Consider the following 16,905-nt stretch of genomic DNA (forward strand, 5'->3'; position numbering starts at 1 on the left):
TTACATTAAACAAACAATTTTTTAATTTCAAATAAACGACTTTTTAAAATCAAATCAATATTTATTTAGTTCACAGAAACAATTCAATTCATTCGACATGAATAAAGAATTTATTTGGATCAAATAAACATTTATTAATACTAAAACAAACATTTATTTAATATAAACGAAACTGCGAATAAAATTTTTCATTTAATTAAAAAAAAAGTCATTTGGTGCTATTTAAATAAAGTTATTTATTCGATTCAAATAAGTCACTTTTCTGGATGTACCGTTTTACAACTTCGCTCCTGAATAATCGCGACACCTGAGCGAATGGCAATGAAATAAAATATTATTGACAAATGAGGATAAAAGCGCAAGCGAATAGTGAGCGATTAGAGTACACGCATGTGCGCCCACGTGTTCCAAGAGATTTATTCATTTAAAAATTTTCATTCTGTCAGAGTGCAGGCACAATTGTATCCGCGAATTTTCACAATCACGATTAACGAAAAATAAAATATGTCCCACATGTTATGGACGCGTGAATGACGGTCGAACCTGACTCAAATCATCGACAATGGAATTGGAGCAAAGTAATAGATTGATGAGATGACATGTAACGTACAATTGTACATAAATATATCCATATACACTTAAATCGAAACAATTGTTGGGATAAATAATTGTAACAAATTAACATGAAGAAATAATAGAAAAAATATAAGAGGATATAGAAAGAAAGTTCTACGTGTATGTATCTGCACACTAACCTGAGACAGAGGGAGAAGTTTTTATGTACTACGACTGACCTGTAGCAGAGAGCCATCAGAGCAAATACTACGAAAACACCCCCTACCACCGACATGAGCATAACAACTAAAAATACTGTGTTAGAGCCGTGGTAGTTCTCTGATTTCACAAGATTCCCAGCGGAATATTTTCGTCATTTTCCCGTGGATTTGAAGCATTCGTCGTGGTAAAGGGGGCGATTTTTGTACGTATATTTTATTTATTTATTTATTTTTGTTCATCCGAGCGTCCCACAGCATGCAGACAGACAGAGATGGCAGTGACAGACAGAAACAGACAAGAAACAGAGAAGCCAATATCAGCACATTTACACACGACCATCGAGATTTTTGTATATTCTCATATTTTCACATTTTTCAATTTAAAATTGAGGACGACGGGCGAAAAGAATGGGTGATTCTTATGTCTAGGTAATAACAGCCCTCGGCATCTGGAGTATTCTTTGGCTATGGAGAAGTTACTTTTTGGAAATATTTGTTTTCTATTTCTCCGAGTCTCAGAGATTGCAAAAATCATGGACATTACCATATTATTACCCACTGTGAGAAAAATCATTGGGAGTCAATCGAGGGGCTATTCACAGGCGTAATCGTGGTGTCACTCGCTGATGTAATCAATTGTAATCCCAGTGAAATCAATGTAATCATTGTAATCACATGATTACCATATTTGTAATCAAGTTTTGGTAATCAAGTGGTAATCATTTGTAATCACTGTAATCATTTGTAATCAGTGTAATCTTTCGCAGTTGCTCCTAGTGAGACCGTGAATTTTGTTTTTGAATTTTCGCGCGCGTCATTTCTACCAACGGTAAGTCTCAGAGATCCCTGGATCAATTTTTCTTGGAATCCCCGATGTTTGTGGTTCAGAAGCTTGCATAGCCAATGCGTTTTGCACAGAGCATTTGTCCGTAGAAAATTGATTCAACAGAGTTAAAATTTCTTCTTATTCTGGAGAACCAACGACTGAATTATCTCTGAATTATCTGCTGGTAAGTTTCATTCTCCATCAATGGTAGATGTTCAGTAAATTTATTTAGCTGATAGCACTTATAAATGCCCAAATTTTTAGATGGAGTGATGGAGACTGCATTCCTCTGTTCTAATCCCCGCCCCTCCTTCCTCATTTCTTTGCAGATTCTAATAATTAATTATTCCATCAATTCATATTTAATAAGAGGGCATTTTTTGTGATTTCAATGATTACAGATGTTTGGTAATCACAGAATGTAATCGACGAAATCATTTGCAATCGTGTAACCACATTCTGTGCTCTTGGTAATCACGGTTATCGCATAGGCAATGGTAATCAGTGTAATCAGACCCGTAATCCTGGGTAATCGATTACATCTTGTAATCGCGGTGTCACCCAATTCGCCTGCGAATAGCCCCTCGAAGTCAATGCAGTTTCGTATCATTATGGGGATAAAACTCGACAACTCAACGAATAAAGATAAACATACATGAGAATGAAAGAAAAAAAATGAAACATTACTAGTGACAGGTTTCTCCCCAGTTTGTTCAAGTTCTCGTGCTCATATCACACTTTGGGTATCAAATTCTGTCACTGAGATGTACGGTTAAGGGCATACAAGCAGCTGGCACATTCGCGTGACCACCATATTCTTTCCATATAGACGAAAAAACGTATGAATGAGAAAATCAAAGGATCACATTAAAATTAAATTAGTAGAGGAAACGAGAGATGTCACCGGAACAGATTTCTTTCCCTTCGTTCGACATGATGTGAAAAATATCCTGAACCGATCGATCTCCCCGGAGCAAAGTGAAAAGATGTGGAAAACGTGTGTGGAGAAGGCACAGAAATGAAGAAAGATAGATGAAGAATGGTGACATGGGAGAGGTGAGATCGATCGGTCAATTCCGTACTGACGTGATACCAAACTGTATCTCTATTATTTACAGTGACTTTTTATTTAGCGTCAGTATTCGTCTTTGCACAAATCAAAGTCGACGAATAAATTTCATTCTTCTGCACTGTTAAAAAATTTTGTTTGAATTTTCCCTGATAAATTCAAGATAATTTTATCGTATTCAAGTTCCACTGAAATTTCACGCGAAATCAATAAATAATAATTATTATTATTATTGTTAATAATATCAATAATAATGTTGTTGTTATTGTTAACAACAACAACAATAATAATAGTATTATTATAGTCTATTATTGTAATTATTGTTGATAACAACAATAATAACAACACTTATCATGATTGTTGTTATTGTCATTATTGTTGTTGTTATTATTAACAATAATAATTATTGTTATTATTATTATTCTGTAAAAAATTTTAAAAAAAGGAAAATTCAGGGAAAAATTAAAATTTCATAACCATTTTTTCCCTAAATTCGATTCAATGTCACTCTCATGAGATTGACTATATCCTGCATGAATTAAAAAAAAAAAATTCTAACAGTGCATACGTAGATTTTCCTAGCCCCATCGTAGTAAAAAATGTCGAAAGAAAATGCAAACAAAAGGGAGTAAAAAATATTTGTGCAGACGTGCACACTGTCAAACTAATCCTCTTTCGCGATGCACGGATATAAACCGTTCCATGATTTATTATCACCCCAAAATCCTCGATACCAAGGATATCGGGAATGATTTTTCATTTTTTTACTCTGTCAATTTTGTTTTTAGGAAAAACAATAGTACAACGGATAGACGATAAGTGAGAGAAGAGAGTAGGATTCGGTAGATTAGAATAAACATCAAATACGCTAAGTTATATGTACGACAATATTTACAATTCAATTAACAATTTGCCGTTTTATTCTGGGAGTGATCGTGGCGGATAATTAATGACTTACGCAGCAAATTGTTAATTGAATTGAGTAAACGAGGGCAATTGTATATGTAAAAAAACGTGTTGGCCGCGTGCGATGCCTCCTTCATCATCCAGCTAGGCACGATATTACTTGACGACGACGACGACGACGACGACGACGACAGGCGTTGTTTTCACTTAATTACAAAAGAAGAAACTACCCTGGATCCACTCGGCTGCATCGTTGAAAAAAATTGATGAAAAAAAAATAAAGTTGGAATAAACACGTATGAGAGAAAAATCAATAGAAAACCCAGTGAATTCGCTAGAAAATTCCATAGGATTTCTATTGGAATTCTATTGAAAAATTCTATTTGTTTTTTGCGCTGATTCTATTGGATATTTGATTAGAAAAATAGATTTTCAATAGATTTCGAATTTCTGTTTGAATTTTTCTCTTGAGATTTTTTCTATACGAATGCTTGGGCATCAATTTTCCAAGCGTTTTCCACTCGAATTGCGAAGCAAAATCCAGCGGAAAAAACTTGGAAAATTTGTGCCCAATAATTCTAATAGAAAAAATCTAAGAGAAAAATTCAAACAGAAATTCTAAGTCTATTGACTTGTTTTTATTAACCCCTCACGAACGGCATCGATAGCCTGCATCGACCCATAAACTTGTCCTATCGGCCGGGGTCATTTTCTCTAATTCTGAGACATATTGACATTTGGAAAAGATATTTGGAAAGTCAATGGAATTGTCTCTGCAGTGAACTATTTTATTTAATTTTTTTAATGCATTAATAATATTTTTTTCTACGAACAAAAGTTGTAGATGAAAATTTGACATCCAACCGATTCAATTATATTAAATAATCTCGTTTATCGACAAAATTTCCCCCAAAAATTTTGAAATTTTTACTGAAAATACTGGCAGAAGTTAAATTTCGATTTGTTGAGTAATTTGTTCGTTATAAATAAATTTCCCATGTTCGAAGGTCTCGGCAATAAATCGTCGGCAAACATTGAAATTGGTGTCAAAAATGAGGAAATTCTCTAGGAGTTCATTTCAAAGTTCAATACAGCCAATGCATTTTACTTCCATTTTTTTCATTCGACTGTTTTCAAGTTATCGTTCATTGAATAACGGAGTTGACGGGTCATAAGTCTCCCGGCCGTTGGGACAATCCGCGTTATACGGGCGCCGTACGCGAGGGGTTAAATATCCACTAGAATCATCGCAAAAAGCAAACAGAATTTTTCACTGCAATTCCTATGGAATTCAAATAAAATTATCCCGCGAATTCACGACGTTTTCTACTGAAATTTTCTCATCCGCGAATATCTACATCTGGCGGTGGAATGGAGCCGAGTGGGGGCCCCAGATAGTTTTCACAGTCATAATTACGTTTCTCTTTTTCTTATTATTTGCTACTGTACCTGTAGCAAAGAGCCATTAGTGCAAAACAAATGAAGACCCCCTTCACGACACTCAGCAGGATTAATACCATCGCCATTCGGCTAAGACTCTGCGGGCTGTTCTCCTCTGGAAAAATATCAATCCTATTTGTACGGCATTGCTGTTAAACTCGATTTTCCCTCAGTTATTCCCCAACGGCTGTCCACTCCTTGGCCGGACAACTTACATTGACTCGCAACTTATATTTTTCATTTTATCATAAATCAAAATCTCGTGAGTATTCTCCAACCTCCGCGTCGTCACCTGGCTTACAGTATACGCTTGGAAAATTTATATTTATTGATACAATGTAACATTAACTAAGTGATGTGCACAGCTGATAGTATGACCCCAAGAATACTCGAGCGCCCATCATTCGAAAATAATCAAGATTATTCACACGTTATCATTCAGCCGACATTTTCCTCCAGAGAAATGCGAGGCGGGTGAGGCAGAAGTGCCAGTTTCAACCAGCGCACGAGGAAAATTCTGCAATTCATTAGCGAATCGGCAAACCGAGTCAAGTCGATTTCGACTACTGACCAGTTTTTCACGATTATCTCGGAATCTAACGGAGATGGCAAAATTGTTGTCATGACCTTTTTTGTAGAGCCAACTCAGGGCTACAAAAAAGGTCCTAACAAAAATTCTGCTATCTCTCTTAGATCCCGAGACATTCGTCGAAAACTGACCGAAAATCAGAATCGGCTTCCGGCTTACCCCTCCGCTACTGAATTAAATACGAAAACCAATTTCATAATGACAAGAAGGGCGGCGTCGCGAATGGATTGACAGCAGTCCCGAATAATACGACTGATCAGAGTAGAATCTCCTCGCGAAGGGGAAAAAAAATCAGCGATTTGTGAAATTCATCTGCAATAACGGAACAATATACTGGAAATCTCGGTATAACTTGATTGCGACGCTGTGTCAATTTGGATAAACGAAGGAATCGATTTCCTGCGGAGGCTTTTAAGGGGTCTGGAGAGTCTTGGAGTGCCAGAATCAACCAACACCCTCCAGAATCTCCACAAATATTTTCACGAGCGTTTACCACGACTTCTCATTTTTCACCGATGGATTTTTTCAACACTCGACACTCTGCCTCTCCCCCATATTATTTTCTCCATTTTAATCTAATGGGCATCAGATTGAAATCATTTTTCTTATCATTGCACTCATTCATTTCATGTTATTGCAGTCAGCTAGAAAAATGTGTATCTGAGATTGTTAATATCACTGAATAGTCAAGAAATAAGGAGAAAGAGTCGAGTGCGTGGAGACTTACCGTAGGGGGTCTCTTTCTTCTGGTGTTTATTTGCGGATTCAGTGGGTTTACCGCCAGGTGGTTCAGTGCTCGTTGCAGCTGGCTTTGGCGTTGGTATATAACTCTGTATTGAGCAGTCAGGACCACTCCAGCCCGCCTCGCAGTGACATTTGTTCACATTTGTGCACACCTGCAAGCCACGAGGTTTTCCGAGTTGAGTTACAATTGAATATACATTTGTCTCATGTCTCAATGGGTCTTGAGTTTGGGGAAACAGCTGAATGACCCCACAATGCCACTGCATGATTAATTACTCACCCCATTCCCTGAGCATTCCAAGTTGTGTTGATTACTTGGGCATTTTCCTTGGTCTATGTGTGGAAATACGTTGGTGCAAGTTTGATTGACACAAATCTGCGAGAAGAAGGGTAAATTAATCATCGGAATTATTGTTCCTCATGATTTTGTAAATAGAGAACTTGCGCGTTTTAAAAGAAAATTTTTTCCTCAAATATATGCTCCCAAAAACTCATATTTGACAAGGAAACACACGGAGAATAGTTTAATAATTATTTATTTGCTTTTAAAAATTGCATTTTTTAAACGTTCTAAAAAGGCCGGTGACGTCAGCTCACCGGAGGCCGGGATTTTCGTGTGGCGCCGTCAAGCGGTACAGCTGCTGAAATCTAGGAAAATACTCTGTTCATGTATTTGGCTCGAAAATGCCAGAAAAACCGGATCGAGTGATGAAAGTTCCTTGTAAATGTTGTTTTGTACCAGAATGTAAAAATACAACAGTGAAAATTATACAACCACGACTTTCGACACTTCGACACAGATTTAAACCCATAATCTAGCAAACAGTCACGTCTACCGTTGGTAAATTCCCCGAAACGCCTTTTGAAAATCATTTTTCAGCACAAACTTCATTTGTCAGTGCCAATATATATTTTTTATCCACTTTTAATAATTGTTTCAAACATAACCCCCTCGATTTGTTTTGGCTGAACGTCTCGCACTTTGAGGGGCTAGAATAGCTCACTAGCGCTGCTAGTAGTCGCAAGGGGAACTTGATTCCGGTGAACTGACGTCATGACCCCAAAAAAAGTGTTCAAAATTGTTGCATTTTTAATCAGTCATTACAAAATATCCGGACCACCTTTCGGAAAACTTTTGACTCTGGAATGGTTCATAGACTACAGAGACTCTTCATTTAAAAATATTCGAAAAATGGAGTCCACGCAAGCTCCCTGTTGTGAGAATGGCAATGTTGAGTTACCAAATTATCACCGCAGGATGTTCCGTCGTGAACTAATCCCATTCCAGGGACATCTTTGCCTTCCACTTTGCCACTAGTGGCTCTAGAATGGAGAAAATACGAGTAAAGTCAATATTGAAAGGATAGCGGGATGGAAAAAATGAGGAGATGACTGACTTGCACTCGTATTCCTTTCCCTTGATGGATATGATGGTTCTGGACCACGACTGGTCCATACCATCGATCACCGGCTGTTTACTTCCGTCTTGACATTGAAGAGAGCCGCAACGTACATTCCTTCAATATTTTTCCAAAATTAACAGAGGATATTTTTCCCGAAATGACGAGATTTTTGTGAGAATACGGAGATTCTAAGAGATTCACACTCACCCGGACTCGCACTTGACGAAATGCCCAGCCGAATCAGTGCCGCAGTGTCCATTTATCGAGCCCTTGGAGTTAAATTGCTCGAAGCACTGCATATCCGCTGCTTTTCCATCATCGCCCCAGACTTGTGTGCATTGAACATTCAAATCGGGGCAGAATCCACCGAAGCAGAAGCTCTGGTTGTTGGCACACGGTTTTCCGTTCTTCTTGTAAAGGTCGACCGGACACTGGCCGGTCTCACCAGAGCAAACCTCGGGCAAATCGCACTCGTTTGAAGATTCGCGACAGATTGAGCCTCTTGGGAGTAACTGGCGGGGGGATTCGAGATCATTCGACATTATTAATTGCTCAGAGTTTCAAAACTTTGCGTAAGGAAAAATGCAATAGAAAATCTAGCGAATTTGCTAGAAATTTCCTTACGAGAGTTTTCCCAACTTTACGTAAGAAAAAATGCAATAGAAAATCTAGCGAATTCGCTAGAAATTTCCTTACGAGAGTTTTTCAAACTTTACGTAAGAAAAAATGCAATAGAAAATCTAGCGAATTCGCTAGAAATTTCCTTACGAGACTTTTCCAAACTTTACGTAAGGAAAAATGCAATAGAAAATCGAGCGAATTCGCTAGAAATTTCCTTACGAGAGTTTTCCAAACTTTACGTAAGGAAAAATGCAATAGAAAATCGAGCGAATTCGCTAGAAATTTTCTTACGAGAGTTTTCCAAATTGTACGTAAGGAAAAATGCCATAGAAAATCTAGCGAATTCGGTAGAAATTTCCTTACGAGAGTTTTCCAAATTGTACGTAAGGAAAAATGCAATAGAAAATCTAGCGAATCCGCTAGAAATTTCCTTACGAGAGTTTTCCAAACGTTATGTAAGGAAAAATGCAATAGAAAATCTAGCGAATTCGCTAGAAATTTCCTTACGAGAGTTTTCCAAACTTTACGTAAGAAAAAATGCAATAGAAAATCGAGCGAATTCGCTAGAAATTTTCTTACGAGAGTTTTCCAAACTTTACGTAAGAAAAAATGCAATAGAAAATCTAGCGAATTCGGTAGAAATTTCCTTACGAGAGTTTTCCAAACTTTACGTAAGGAAAAATGCAATAGAAAATCTAGCGAATTCGCTAGACTGTCGATTGAATTTTCCACGCGTGTTAAAGACAAAGCCCTTCTCACTTTGCACTCGTTGCAGCACGGCCCCGAAGCGCACTCAGCCTCAGCCCTGAGTTTACAAGTTATTGGATCACAACAAGGATCAATATCCGGACAGTCATCGAGTGTACCGCAATCGCATTCTTCACCGTCATCAATGACCCTGTTACCGCACAATCTAGTCTCCAGCTGCAAATGTATTCCTTTTAATTGAGAGCCCCATGCTCCGAGGGCAAATAAAGGCCTGGAGTGATAAATCAACAAGTATATTCTCACCTCGTTTGGCTTGTTAAACAGACAAATACCGTGTCCACTTCTCAAAGCCTCCTCATAATCGGCTTTGCTGCACTCGGAGAATTTGTATGGCTGAACATTGTCAGCACCGACTATCGACTGGGCCATGATACAGCCATGCCAATCACGACAGAAGCAATTTTCTCCTATTTTGCGCATCGAATCAAATCAGTTTTTTGAAAAAATTAACGATGATTGTTCGAGGACGTTCGACACCCACGAAAAAATTCAATAGAAAACCTGGCGAATTCACTAGAAAATTCTATTGGAATTCTACAGGAATTCTACAGGATTTCTATTGGAATTCTATTGAAAAATTCTATTCGTTTTTGCGCCGATTCAATTCAGTAGCGAAGTGGTAAAACCGTTTAAGTCGACTCATCTCCCAGTTGAGTTTTTGAGGAATATTGCCGAATCTAAGGGAGATAGCGAAATTTTCGTAATCACATTTATTGTAGCTCTTAATGGGCTCTACAAAAAAGGTTATAACAAAAATTTTGCTATCTCTCTTAGATTCCGAGATATTCATTGAAAACTGGCCAATAGTCAAAATTGCCTTAAACGGCTTTACCACTTCGCTGCTGAATTGGATATTTGAATGCTCGAATGCCAACAATTGTCCAAGTTTTTTCCACTCGAATTCTGCAATGCAGAACAAAACAAAATCCAGCGGAAAAAGCTTGGAAAATTTGTGCCCAATAATTCTAATAGAAAAAGTCTAAGAGAAAAAAAAACAGAAATTCGAAATCTACCGACTTTTTCTTATTAAATATCCAATAGAATCGGCGCAAAAAAATGGAATTTCTCAATATAATTAAAATAGAAATCCTATAGAAAACCCATAGAATTCCAATAGAACTGTTTTTCTATTGAATTTTTTCATGCGTAGAAGAGTTATAATTTACTCACTTCCGTCGTCGTGCTTCATCCCAATATTGTGGCCGATCATGTGAGCCATCGTACCGGCGAGCAAATGTGGCTCATAAGTATTTAAATCTACACTAATACCCACTGATTTTGGACTGCAAACAGTCTCATGAGCGGCCACACCTGACTCACCACCCTGAAATGTCTCACCCCTGAGAACCACAAACACCAGATTACTCTCCACCCCACTCGATAGAGAGAGAGAGAGAGGGAAAAAAGCCCGATAATAGGTGAATAAAAATAGTAACACTTGACGAAAATAAAAATAGGAGGTGATATTTGTCAAGGGGACGCCATTTCCTCTCGCTCAAGTTAAAGAGGGGAAACAACTCGACATCTGCTTCTAGTCTACTTCTACCCCACAACAACTCTAGACATTCCTGGTCTTCCTCCTCACATATTTGTCTTCATTTTGTTTTTTCTATTTGTCCGTTCATGTTTCCTCTTCCCCCCCTCGTCCTTTGGAAGTGGATCCCCCTGAAAAATACGAGCTGAGTGGATTGAAAAATACGTACGTCAGCATTTGAGTTGTGTCCTGAGTAACTTGATACATTTTTCGAACAGTGTAATCGTTGAAATTCTGGATGGCACGGTTTATCTCCATGCCGGACTCTATCGGCGCTTGATTACCGCCTGACCACGTCTCGATGTATACTACTGATACCCTTGTGTTTAGCGTACGGAAATACTGGCGGCAAGAAATTTCTCAAATTAATGTCGTCGCTTTGAACACGGCGAAATGTGTTTCAAATGCATCCGGATGAATGGGGTAAATTGTAATTCAGTAGCGAAGTGGTCAAACCGTTTAACCCCTCACGTACGGCGCCCATGTAACGCGGCTTGTCCCAACGGCCGAAAAATTTACGGCGCGTCAACTCCGTTAGTCAATTAACGATAACTTGAAAACAGTCAAACGAGAAAAATTGAAATAAAATGCATTGGCTGTATTGAACTTTGAAATAAACTCCCAGAGAATTTCTTAATTATTGACACCAATTTCAACGTTTGCCGACAATTGATTGCCGAGAGCTTCGAACGTGCTAAATTTATTTATAACAAACAAATTATTCAACAAATCGAAATTTAACTTCTGCCATTAGATAGAAGGATTATTGAAGTATTTTCAGTAAAAATTTCAAAATTTTTGGGGGAAGTTTTGTCGATAAACGAGATGATTTAATATGATTGAATCGGTTGGATGTCAAATTTTCATCTACAACTTTTGTTCGTAGAAAAAAATATTGTAAATGCGTTGAAAAAAATGAAATAAAATAGTTCACTGCAGAGACAATTCCATTGACTTTCCAAATATCTTTTCCAAATGTCAATGTGTCTCTTAAAATTTGAGAAAATGATTTTTTACTATTGATGTGAGGGGTTGAGTAGATTTTGGGTATCGGCCAGTTTTCAATGAATATCTCGAAATCTAAGGGAGATAGTAAAAATTTTCTCATAACCTTTTTAGTAGCTCTCAATTCGCCCTACAAAAAAGGTTATTATAAAAATTTCGCTACCTCCCTTAAATTCGGACTTATTTCCGGAAAACGCAACTGAAGACTGAATTGACTTAAACCGTTTGCCCAGTTCGGTACTGAATTATTGACGGAAATTTCTCTCCATGTATTTTGAAAAATCAGAAGACATCTCACCAAATCTGCTATATTGGCGACTTGGATGGCATCATGGACTACTTCTGCTCTGCTACTACCATTTCTCTTATCAAACTGTAATATCACGATGAAGATAGAGAAAATGAGGAGATGAGTGAAAAATTATTCATACACTGGGAAAAAAAATATTGTCCATCTACATAGAATTCCTATAGAATTCCAACAGAATTTTCTAGCGAATTCGCTGGGTTTTCTATTTTTTATAATTTTTTCACGCGTGCAATTCCAATAGAATTCCAATTGCAATCCTATAGAAATCCCATAGAATTTCACTAGAATTTCCTAGCAAATTCGTTGTGTTTTCTATTTTTCCTAATTTTTTCACGCGTGTAATTCCAATAGCATTCCAATAGAATTCCAATAGCAATCCTATAGAAATCCCATAGAATTCCACTAGAATTTCCTAGCGAATTCTCTGGGTTTTATATTTTTTCTAATTTTTTCACGCGTGCAATTCCAATAGAATTCCAATTGCAATCCTATAGAAATCCCATACAATTCCACTAGAATTTCCTAGCAAATTCGCTGGGTTTTCTATTTTTTCTAATTTTTTCACGCGTGTAATTCCAATGGCATTCCAATAGAATTCCAATAGAAATCCTATAGAAATCCCGCAGAATTCTTATAGAATTTCCTAGCGAATTCGTTGGGTTTTCTATTTTATCTAATTTTTTCACGCGTGTAATTCCAATAGCATTCCAATAGAATTCCAATAGCAATCCTATAGAAATCCCATAGAATTCCACCAGAATTTCCTAGCAAATTCGTTGGGTTTTCTATTTTCTCTAATTTTTTCACGCGTGTAATTCCAATGGCATTCCAATAGAATTCCAATAGAAATCCTATAGAAATCTTATAGAACTTCCTAGCGAATTCGCTGGGTTTTCTATTTTATCTAATTTTTTCACGCGTCCACTTGTTGTCTCAGTGTACAATTGAAAACACTGAATTACCATAGCTTTGTCGATGACCATGGCAGTTTCGATGTATTTGGTTGCCTCACGTACGTCCCGCTTGTATCGATCACCAATCGTCTCAGATAGGCCGAGTACATGCTTCTGTCGCCGGTTCTTGGCAAGACGACGCTCGAGAGTACTAGCGATGCCGCAGCCTTTGTTCGCTTTTGTTCGAGCCTCAAATATAACGTGAGGATGTCTCTGCTAAAGGAGAGGGTATGCATATAGATTGATTTACACGATAACCTCCTTCATTTACCATTTCACAGCCTCGATGTGCTTTTTCCCCGTTTTTTTTTGTCGGAAAACATCAAACACCAAACCAGATTAAATTTCAAGAGGACAGTATTTTTTTTTCGCGTTTGATTGAATCCTTTTTATTTATTTTCTCTGTTTTTTTTTTTCATTATAATTTCTTTTTATTTTTCTCTCTCTGGTTTCATGTTGAGTTTTGTAATTGCGGTGGAGACGAGTGAAATTATTTTTGAACAGTTTTAACTGACCGACAAGTCACCGCCGTAGAATGGCTGAATGACGAAGGTCTCGTTACCCAGATGTATGACACCGCTTACACCGTTGCACGTGTGAAATGCGGCACTTGCACCTGGATAATCTCTCACAGTGCCGTGATAATAGCAGTGTTCAATTTCCTGGGCGAAAAAAAAATCGGTGAAGAGAGTTTTCACACGAAATTGAGGGAGAAAATAATACGCGCGTGGATTACCTGTTTGGATACCTGCTCAGCACCATTTAAAAAGTCTTTTTGCATGAGATTTGGTGCTAAAAGTTGCCTGAAATATGAGAGAAGACGAAGAGATTTACAACAATGGATCATTATCTTTCGAGAAGTTTTCCACCGAGTGATGGATGGCGCCGGATAAATGGTGATGTATCTGTTTCGGATTTTTGGGTGGGGGAACAAAAATGTTGAATTAATGCCATGAATTGGGCCATTTTTATGAGGACTACAGCGACAGATCGATGACGCGTTTGGACGTGGTGAACTTTTTTTTTCAAAGATAGATTTTATTGCGGAGTACACAGCGAAAACGAATGTCTGAATTTCATACACCTTTTGTAGACATTTTTCAGACAATGAGAAGCGTCTGAGTAAAATGAAAAGTTGCTTGAATTTTGAACATGAATTAAGATGTTTGGGTCTAGGAAAATGTCTTAAAAGGAAAATGCCTTGAAGTTTAATGTTTCTTTTAATTTCCGTTTGACTTCAATAACGTTTTCCAACAATTTAATTTAATTTTTTTTTTATTTTTTTTTTCTGTTCAATTTTTTTCTCTTGTTTTGTCCTCGCGCACGACCGATTTTGGACGAATTTGAATCCTTTATGATTCGTTATGAAGGGAATAAATAAATTATGGAAAAATCATGAATCTCACTTTGATTTTCGTGACAATTACAAGAAGATTCTGAAAGTGATGGGAAAAATGTAAAAAAAGGACACAGAAATTGTTGTGATTCCCCTTCGACTCCCTAAATTGTGAACTATCTGAAAGATGCCTGTGCAGCCATTCTTGATTAATAAATTGTCTCACGTACTTACAGCACTCAATACTTACGTATTTAATTCTAAGTCTAGGCGGAATTTGTGGTTGAAGGCTTTGATCAAGAGGGATGTGCGATGAAAGTGTTTCCCGGCCTGTGGATGGAAAAATAATTTGAAGAAATCGTGACGAGACATTACGAGACAGTACTCTGGAGAGATTCACCAAAGCGGCATCACTAATCGTGTGGCCATTTGACAAGAAAAAATACTCACTCTCGATCTTCCTCTGGCATTTTGATATCCGTCCGAGTAGCCACTCCTCTGTGGATACTGTGCAAATATTCAAGCGAATTTTAGGATATTTTTAATTCAGTAGCGAAGCGGTAAGCCGGGTCAAGTCGACTTTGACTTTCGGCCAGTTTTTGCTGAAAATCTCAGAATATATGGGAGATAGCAAAATTTCTCTCATGACCTTTTTTACAGCCCTGAATTGGCTCTACAAAAAAGGTTATGACAAAAATTTGTCTACCTCTTTTAGATTCCGAGATATTCGTCAAAAACTGGTTTACCGCTTCGCTACTGAATTGTTCAGCGGAGAATTGGAGTAAATTGCTTCATTTTAGAGCTTGAGAAAATTTCAGAACTCCGTTTCTCTCCACTTTTATTGTCCCAGTGGTGCACAATTAGTCTCACCTTCGGAAAGCCTGCCTCTCTCGTGGATATCCCCATTTTCTCGTGGTGCCGTAACTGCACCGGATAAATAATCTGGTAATTGTGAGCACCAATATCGCGCACTAACTCTTGATTCTGACGATACTCTCGCAACAGTCGTTCAACCTCGCCTAGAAAGTATTATTTCATGAGAACAGTGAGTGCGAGGGCCTGAACAATTAAGTCGAATATTTCGAGAATAATTTTTGGCCTCAGCCATTCCCTGAGGTACATAATGCTCTTTTCTCGTTTGAGGATGAGGCCACAGAGGCATCAAACTCAAACGATTCGTTAGTGGGTTTTCCCATTTTAACCCTCCTTCTTTTTTATTTGCAAAATGAACAGTGGGATGGAACTTGGCGCATTCTAGCGTACCTTTTAGAGGGTCTTCCACTCCCCAAAGGAGAAATTTTCACCCTCCAATCCTCTCACCCTCCATCAGTTTTCTTTTATCATTATTGCGACAACGAGCGGTCGGGGAAGATCATCGATCGACCAATATCACGCGGAGAGAAATATTCAGCAAAAATTACGGAACAATTCACGTAATCCGCAGTGGGGAATCGTTTACCGGAAATTTTTATGGGAATGGAAGAGAAGATATCTGAAACGTTCGGTGAATTTTCNTTTTTTTTTTTTTTTTTTTTTTTTTTTTTTTTTTTTTTTTTTTTTTTTTTTTTTTTTTTTTTTTTTTTTTTTTTTTTTTTTTTTTTTTTTTTTTTTTTTTTTTTTTTTTTTTTTTTTTTTTTTTTTTTTTTTAATTTACCATAACGGTAGAGCTACTTTAAAGGATATTGCACCTTTTGAAATGTCTTCAGAGGCCGGTAAATGTATCGTGTTTCAATATTTGAATGAAACGTCACACGCGGAGAATGCGCCTCTCTCGTGTCGACAAATCCAAAGCGAATGGAGATATTTATCTTTCAAAGGTGACCCATTGACATGAAATTGCATGACCCTGAGAGTGGATTTTCTAAAGACCCTTTCCAAGTCGATTGACTCTCCCGATCGGTCCCTGTACACTAAAAATACAGTGCGGAGAATTGGTCCAGGGGTCGCAGTGTCGAGTGTCATCGACATTAATCACTCCCTGCCGTTTACCTCCGTCTTCCTTTTTTTATCTACTCGATAAGAGGCACAATATATCTTCTGGGGTCCACCTTTGAGAGGCCCGAGGGCCATTGCAGTCTCTCGCATTCCTGCGTACTCGACGTCGGGACAGATTTCCCCCTGATCATACGGCACTTTATGGGGAGCGGCGAGATTGATCTCAAAACCATAGGGGAAGAAACGGAGTGAGAGAAGAGAACGATAATCTCATCGAGTGTTTGCTCTCGAAATTGAGGGCTCGGGGAGAAACACGACTCCCCGACAACATAAAACAACTTTGAATTTCGCCGGTGAGGGGGGACCGACGAATCAATAGATGAGTGAAATTGATGGGATGAGTCGGGCTTCGGAATAATCAGGTCCCTGAGGACGAGGCGCTGGGCCATCGCGGAGAATTCTTCAACTTCAAATTCAATAGCGACGTGGAAACTGGAATTTTTCTCCTGAGATTTTTTCTGTTAGAATTTTAAGCACAAATTTTAAGCACAAGTTTTTTCCACTCACATTCTGCAATGCGAAAAAAAAATTCAGCGGGAAACGCTTGGAAAATTTGTGCTCAATAATTTCGATAAAAAAAATTTCAAGAGAAAAATTCCACCAGAAATTCGAAATTTATTGAGTTCGACA

The 16,905-nt window shown here is 37.9% G+C and overlaps 1 protein-coding gene across 11 annotated transcripts in view; it reads right to left on the reverse strand.

Annotated features, from left to right (window-relative positions):
* The window catches only part of LOC107039777 (disintegrin and metalloproteinase domain-containing protein 9), a 53,820-nt gene that overhangs the window by 11,262 nt on the left and 25,653 nt on the right, over window positions 1-16,905 (reverse strand). For 8 of the 11 annotated variants that reach the window (XM_015259567.2, XM_015259562.2, XM_015259568.1 and 5 more), the window contains exons 3-19: window positions 15,151-15,299; window positions 14,731-14,787; window positions 14,531-14,610; window positions 13,681-13,747; window positions 13,460-13,606; window positions 12,954-13,160; window positions 11,980-12,054; window positions 10,846-11,018; window positions 10,313-10,482; window positions 9,386-9,549; window positions 9,134-9,298; window positions 7,961-8,265; window positions 7,748-7,867; window positions 7,592-7,673; window positions 6,631-6,726; window positions 6,334-6,502; window positions 756-894 (exon numbers count right to left, since the gene is read on the reverse strand). In XM_015259567.2, the coding sequence (XP_015115053.1) occupies window positions 756-894; window positions 6,334-6,502; window positions 6,631-6,726; window positions 7,592-7,673; window positions 7,748-7,867; window positions 7,961-8,265; window positions 9,134-9,298; window positions 9,386-9,549; window positions 10,313-10,482; window positions 10,846-11,018; window positions 11,980-12,054; window positions 12,954-13,160; window positions 13,460-13,606; window positions 13,681-13,747; window positions 14,531-14,610; window positions 14,731-14,787; window positions 15,151-15,299 (2,365 nt within the window). Of the gene's footprint in view, window positions 1-755; window positions 895-5,026; window positions 5,133-6,333; window positions 6,503-6,630; window positions 6,727-7,591; window positions 7,674-7,747; window positions 7,868-7,960; window positions 8,266-9,133; window positions 9,299-9,385; window positions 9,550-10,312; window positions 10,483-10,845; window positions 11,019-11,979; window positions 12,055-12,953; window positions 13,161-13,459; window positions 13,607-13,680; window positions 13,748-14,530; window positions 14,611-14,730; window positions 14,788-15,150; window positions 15,300-16,905 lie in introns of all 11 variants that reach the window. The other 3 variants (XM_015259563.2, XM_015259561.1, XM_015259564.1) reach the window with 3 other exon arrangements.

Source organism: Diachasma alloeum, unplaced genomic scaffold (genome assembly GCF_001412515.2).
Source record: "Diachasma alloeum isolate Michigan unplaced genomic scaffold, Dall2.0 Dall_scaffold_00307, whole genome shotgun sequence".
In the NCBI taxonomy this organism is placed as follows: domain Eukaryota; kingdom Metazoa; phylum Arthropoda; class Insecta; order Hymenoptera; family Braconidae; genus Diachasma; species Diachasma alloeum.